Below are 7,301 nucleotides of genomic sequence, written 5' to 3'. Positions count from 1 at the left end.
AAAATATAAACAGAATTAATATTGTTGAGTCTTGGTCATATTAAATTATTTATTTAATTTAGACCTAACTTATTTAAATAAAGTATTGAATAAAGTATATTCTTCACATTTTTATTTGGCATTCACAATATATATGTATATATCTATACATAAATACGAATAGAAAAAGACACAAACGTTCAATCAATTTGGTCAACCCTTATAACCAATTTCTGTCACATCAAAAATACATATACATATATTCAACATTCTCACACCTATATACCTACATTTGTAAACAACTAATCCAAATATATTATCAATTTTCGCACAAAAACCAATAAAGCACTTCTACCTATTTCCAAATGTTGGAAACTAAAAATGAAAATGAAAACACAACCAAACGGGCCCTAGAATTTTGGGACAACAAGTGTTGAACACGTAAAGCGTGGGACCAAAAGTGAGAATAACGTTATCTAGTGGGACCAAAAGTGATATTTTGTCATTGACCAACATGGACCATACCAGCTGACTAACGACACGTGACGTGTCACGTGCCGTTTCCGTCAGTTTTTAACGGTGTGGGACTAAAAGTGTTAAAAAATTAGGATTTTGGGACTACAAGTGTTGAGCACCTAAAGCGCGGGACCAAAAGTGGAGTTAATTATTTTTTATTATAAAAAAAAATTATTTTATTATAATTTTTTTTAAATATATAACACAAACATGACGAGTCGCGATTTGAAATCGTGACTCGTCATTAAATAATGGAAAAAAAATGAAGAATTCCCCAAGTCGGGATTTTGAATCCCGGCTTGGGGAATTTTCCTTTTTTTTTTTGTTTAAATTATATTTATATAATTTAATTTCTATATAATTAATTTTAACAACATACTAAAATCTAAAATTAATAAAATTAACATTGCATTAACTGAAAAAATTACAATTAAGGGTACAAATGTAATAGTTATTTATTTTGTATAATTGTAAAAAATTACATTAAATGTATAAATGTAAAAGTGTATATTTTTGTACAATTGTAAAAAATACAAAAAGTATACAATTAATCCTGGCTACCCGGTACTGGCACATCCGATTGTGTTGAAAAATTTCTTTGTTGTGCTTGTTGTCGTGCACGCCTTTGCGCCCAATCCATCTCGTTGTGAATACGTGTTGTTTGATTTCAACCAGGGCGCGAAGAGATGCGAATAGTAGGATCGTGGACCAACTCAAATCTCGGTACATCCCAATAATCTTTGAAATGTACAGGTTCAAATGACTTAGAATATGTATTCTTATAAGTCATTATATTGTAATAATCCTTCACCATTGATGCAGCATTAATCATGAATGCAGCGCATACCTTTTGAGCGTGACTGCAAGGTATACCAAATTGACTCCATTTGCCGCAAGAACATTCTCGGTTCGCAATTTTGACAACATGGGTGTTGACTCCATGTCCACCGTGACGTCTTGTAACAACCGAGGCGGACTGTTGGAACTGATGGTATTTGGTGACGGTATGTTCAATAGAATTTTGATGCCAACGTGTGAACATCTTATATGCAAAATCCGTCCACAGTTGGTTGTTAGTCAACATTACAGTACTTCTTGCTAACCTCTCACGGAAATAATGGACACTTCGCTGAAACGTCATCTCAGCAATTGCTGTCAACGGTAGGCGGCGAGCCCCTTTCAATACTCTGCATTCCGACATATCTGTCGTCAGAATTCCGCATCGCCATCCACCGTCATGTGATGCTGTCCATTTTTCCTTGTCGATCCTATCTAACCACTGAAACGCCTCGAGGGACTGGCTCTTTATCTCCTCCATTATGCGATTGAATTTTCTGATCTGATATTCAGAGCCAACTCTCCAACAAAGATCCTTCAACACAATATTTTTGTATTTACTGTTGAAATTGGAACACACATACCGCAAGCAATATCGGTGCACGCCGTTAGGTGGCACGAAATCCGGACATTCACGTACAGCTCTTGTGATACCAGCATGGCGGTCAGAAATAAGGCAGATACCCCATTGCCCTCGTATAATGTGTCTGCTCAATTGTCTAAGAAACCACTTCCAAGATAAAAGTGATTCTTCATCGACAATTGCAAAAGCAAGAGGAAGTACCTATTGATTTCCATCCATCGCAGCAGCAATCAACATCTTGTGCTTGTACTTTGTGTATAGATGGGTCCCATCTACACTGATAAGGTTGCGACAGTGTTTGAACCCTTCAATACACGACTTGAACGCCCAGAATACGTACCCTATCACATATGCACCGGTTGATGTGTCGTGGGCTTTATGTTGCCATTCAACAATCGTTTCTGGATTATATTTTTGGAGAGCTCCCAAGTATTTGGGTAGCTTTTGAACGGAGCTCTCCCATGTGCCATAAACCATCTCGCGTGCCATTTTCAAACTGTACCATGCCTTTTGATATGCTATATCGTATCCGGTATGGTCTTTCACAGTCTGGATGACATGCTTGATTCCGTACGATGGGTTGCATTTTACATGTCCTAACAATAAAGAAGCAACATATACTCTATCTAAATTACCGTGTTCGAGGGACATTTGATTCAATATACATGTATGGTCCCCTCCGTATTTTGTTATTGTCCACCTTCCCATTTTTGGTTTGTAAATGCTCGCAGCTCCCATCTACACCGCATAGCTGAAAAAAATAAACACGAATCAGTCGAATAATTTTGTTTGCTTAGACATATACGACAAAAATATATATATATATACCTTCGGTGGTATGCCTACACAATACTTTCCACTTGGTCTTTGAACTCTCAGGTACCAATACTCGCGTCGGGCATATCGTATTGAGTGATCTTTCACTGCCTCGATTAAAGCTTCTTTATTTTTGAAAAGCATTCCCACATCAAGTCTGCCTTCCTTTTTGTCATAAAATTTTGCATACCTTAAGTTCGGTACATCAATGGAATCCACTGGTACCTCCGAGAATGTTTGTTCGAAAAATGGTATGGAGCGATAAAATGTTTCCTGAGAAGTTCGTTGTGGCGTAATATATAAATATATATAATAGATATATAATATACATATATAATATATAATAATATATAATATATAATATATTATATATACATATAATATATTTTTTATATATAATAATATATAATAATATATTATATGTATATATACATATATATATATATATTAAAGGGGGCTGGCCGCGCGGGCCAGCCCTCATTAAAGGAGGGTTGGCAGCGCCAGCCTTTGACCAAGGCTGGCGCTACCAACCCTTGATTAAGGCTGGCCGTGAATCAAGGTAAGGCTGGCGCTGCCAGCCATTGATTAAGGCTGGCCGTTAATTTTTTTAAAAATTTTTAAAATCAAATTTTTCTCCCACCCTCATCCACCATTATAAATTGGACGGATGAAGGGTGGTGGAAACTCACTTCATCCACCAGCATAAATTTTCACGGCCCAACATAAACTCACTTCATCCACCATCAATTTTCACCAGCATAAACTCACTTCATCCACCATCAATTTTTTTTCATACAAATGGATAGACGATCAGTTTACGATCCTCGTGATAGTACTGTATTATCTCAACAAGCCCAACATAGGTCCGACGATATTCCAGAAGGTGACCTAGACGCCGTACTAATTTCACGGCGTGCGGATGGTAACTTTTGGAGCTACTTTAACCAAAATAATATGTCCGAGCGTGTACAAGAAATCCTACACCAAATAGGATTTTACGGAGTTTACAGGTGCGGACGCCTTCAATTAAATCAACACCTCATCACTGCATTAGTGGAGAGATGGCGATCGGAGACGCACACTTTTCATTTGCGTGTAGGGGAAGCCACAATTACCATACAAGATGTACAAATAAATTGGGCACTCCCAATAGACGGCGAGCCGGTGACTGGAATTGATTTCGACCGCACAACACAACAATGGCAAGAATATTGCCTTACTTACATAGGCTTTAGCCCGAATGCAAATGTATTGAAGGGCTCGAGATTACAGACATCGGCAATTACATCTCATTTGGCGGCGGGCGAAATCACTTATAATACTCCCCAGGCTGTCGTCGTCCAGTACGCACGTGCCGTTGCATTACTTTTATTTGGGGGATTGATGTGCCCAGATTCCTCAGGTAACTATGTCTCATTACTATATCTTTCAAAATTAGAAGATATAGAAACCGCGAGGAACTACAGTTGGGGGAGTGCTGTGCTGGCATTTTTATATCGCGAATTGTGCAATGCCAGCACAAAAGGCAAAGCGGCAATTGGTGGAGCGCTGCAATTGCTACAGGTAAAATTGACTTAAAAAGTCTTACACATTTTTTTTGTTTTTTGCTATTGATATTCATGCATAACACATATTTGTATTGTTCGTGTAGATTTGGGTGTGGTCACGGATTACGCCACTTTGTCCTGGACTTGGTGCCCAACGACTATTTATGGGCCAAGTGCAAATGGACAACAATCGCTGGCTCCCAGCAGCACCATATGTTGCTACTTGGAATTGTCAGTACACTTTTACCACTACAGTTCGGGGAACTGTACGAGTCATACGAGAAATTTTGGATGAGATGCAGGCGGATCAGGTAACTTAATTTTAATATTATTCGTATATTTATACCGTGAATTAAATTCGTATTAATTTACATCTTTGTTTTTATTACAGTTCATATGGCAGCCGTATGACATGGACTCGGATGTCATTATGGCTTACGCCGATGAATTGAACCCCCAGTTGTGGAGGTCATCTGTTCCGTTGATATTCTACGCAATAGTTGAAATGCATCGTCCCGAACGAGTTGTTCGCCAATTCGGGATGAGGCAGAATGTACCAGAATCGACGGATACCCGTGATATGAGCCTCCATCAGATTTCCCGTAAAAATCACGCGGGCGCAGATTGGTCTCTGCAACACATACAATACATCAATAGATGGCAAAGACGATATGACACGGTTGTACATAGGCCACTCATTTCCAATAGAAGGGAAACAAAACGAGGTTATTGGGAGTGGTACTACAACATAACAAGAAATTTTGTGTCGTCATCTACTGATAGACGTGTGGAAAGCGGGTACCAACCTGGAGAAGCACCTATGTTGCAAGTTGTGGTACGTTGTTATATAATATTACATGTTTTATTTTATATATATTTTTTAACAACACAAGACTGATTATTTTTCTACACTTTCCAGGCAAATGAGGTGAATGCCCTTGAAACTTTATATCGATCTAGACCACCAAATATCGAAGGATATAGTCAATTGGTGGATATATTTGAACATGGGTTACATATTATCAAGGAGGCTATAACCCAACAACCACAACAAATGGCTTCTCCATCCGATGATGCTCCCACAACATCCCACAGGCAAAGAAGAAGTTCTAGCCGAATGTCAACTGGTTCAGTTGAACGTCATGATATTTGGGTGGATATAGCTGGTCCTTCTACAGTATATCCACCTCAAGATTATTACGTACCTCAACCGCCTCAAGATTATTATATGCCTCAACCATCTCAAGGTGATTGGTTTCAATCGACTCCATATATGTCAAATCAAACACAAGATTTTTCTCTTGACCTTGGTCTTGGTTTTAATCAACCATATACACAAGGATATAATATTTCACCAATTCCATTTCCATCATTTGGTGCATATCGTGACAATGTAGAGTCAAGTTCCGAAACATCAAGTCGGTTTGGTGGTGAAGAAAATGAGGCGCAAAATGAGTCAGTTCAAAATGTGGGCGAGGAAATAAGAAGATCTCGACGTCAACGCCACAGACGACATTGTGGAACGGGTGGACATTTTTTATATTTGTAATTGTATAATTTAACGTAATTTTTTACAATTGTACAAAATAAATAACTATTACATTTGTACCCTTAATTGTAATTTTTTAAGTTAATGCAATGTTAATTTTATTAATTTTGGATTTTAGTATGTTGTTAAAATTAATTATATATAAATTAAATTATATAAATATAATTTAAACGAAAAAAAAAAAGAAAATTCCCCAAGTCGGGATTCAGAATCCCGACTTGGGGAATTCTGCATTTTTTTTCCATTATTTAATGACGAGTCGCGATTTCACTCGTCATGTTTGTGTTATATATTTAAAAAAAATTATAATAAAATAATTTTTTTTTTATAATAAAAAAATAATTAACTCCCAAAATTGAGAATGACCCTATTTACTGGGACCAAAAGTGAAATTTTGCCATTAAATATTTTTTAATTTATCTCCCAATTTTTAGAATATTAAATAGGGGTTTCAAATTTTAGAACCTTATTAATAGAGATTAAACTTTGTGTTGAATGCCACCATCATTTTGAAGTTTTTTTTTATTTTTCTTTTTGTGTTTTCCTTCTATCATCTTGACCATCTTTTTGTTAGTACTGATAGATTGTTCATCGGTCATGTGACTTTGCCATTTAAAATAAATTTCAACTATGATCTATTCAAATCAAGGTTTTAAAATCCAAACCGGCTCCGATGGTCAGATCGTCTAAACACCAACCGGCCACAAAATGAACCAGTTGAATACAGAAAATCGGAGAAGCTAAAAAACAATTTTTTTCATGAAAATCGTTTGACCATAGTGTTCAACCGATGAATAGTACGATCTGATACTGGGTTGATTGAACCAGTCGGGTCAAGAATAAAGTGTAAATGCATGATACATCTTTAATTCCTCTTCTAACATGTGTATTTTTTCTTTTAAGTGCCTTATTAAGTTTAACTATTTTATGTTATTTTTAAATATAAAATCTCGATTTCTCTTCTGAGTTGAGTTTAGATATTCCTGTTAAATTATCTCTGATAATTTAGTGTATCTGATTTTTTGTTAAATTTGAAAATACATTATAATATTTCTTATATTTGAGCTTTGTAATTTTTTTTAATTTAATTTTATTATATTCTATATACTATTGGACTATTAATGTCAAAGAAAAACCCAGCAACTTTTTTTTAAAGATAGGTTGTTGAGTATATTAATATTTTTTATTTTTTTAAATATTAATAATTATTTATGATATAAATATGACGTCACTGGTTCAACTACAGTTGACCCAATGGTTGAACCAGTGACCCAAAACTCACTCAATTTTTTAAAAAATAAAATAAAATAAAATAAAACCTTACTTAATTTTGTTTACATTTCTAGTTTTCATTTATTTTGTCTTTTAATAATACCTATGTCACTCTCTTTTTATTTTTGGTGTGTTCATTCATAAAAGTTTTATTTTTAGATAATTTGTTGTTATAAATTTTCTTTTATTTTTGGTGTGTTCA

The 7,301-nt window shown here is 35.6% G+C and overlaps 1 protein-coding gene across 1 annotated transcript; it reads right to left on the bottom strand.

Moving 5' to 3' along the window:
* Positions 1,163-2,566, bottom strand: LOC105173261. Its single transcript, XM_011094949.1, has 2 exons — positions 2,192-2,566; positions 1,163-2,116 (listed from the first exon to the last, which is right to left on the bottom strand). The coding sequence occupies exons 1-2, from the start codon at positions 2,564-2,566 to the stop codon at positions 1,163-1,165; spliced, it is 1,329 nt and encodes a 442-aa protein (XP_011093251.1).

The sequence above is a fragment of the Sesamum indicum genome, linkage group LG11, assembly GCF_000512975.1.
Source record: "Sesamum indicum cultivar Zhongzhi No. 13 linkage group LG11, S_indicum_v1.0, whole genome shotgun sequence".
Lineage (NCBI taxonomy): Eukaryota > Viridiplantae > Streptophyta > Magnoliopsida > Lamiales > Pedaliaceae > Sesamum > Sesamum indicum.
Note: the sequence above shows the minus strand (reverse complement) of the source record. Positions and strands in the feature narration are given on the sequence as shown.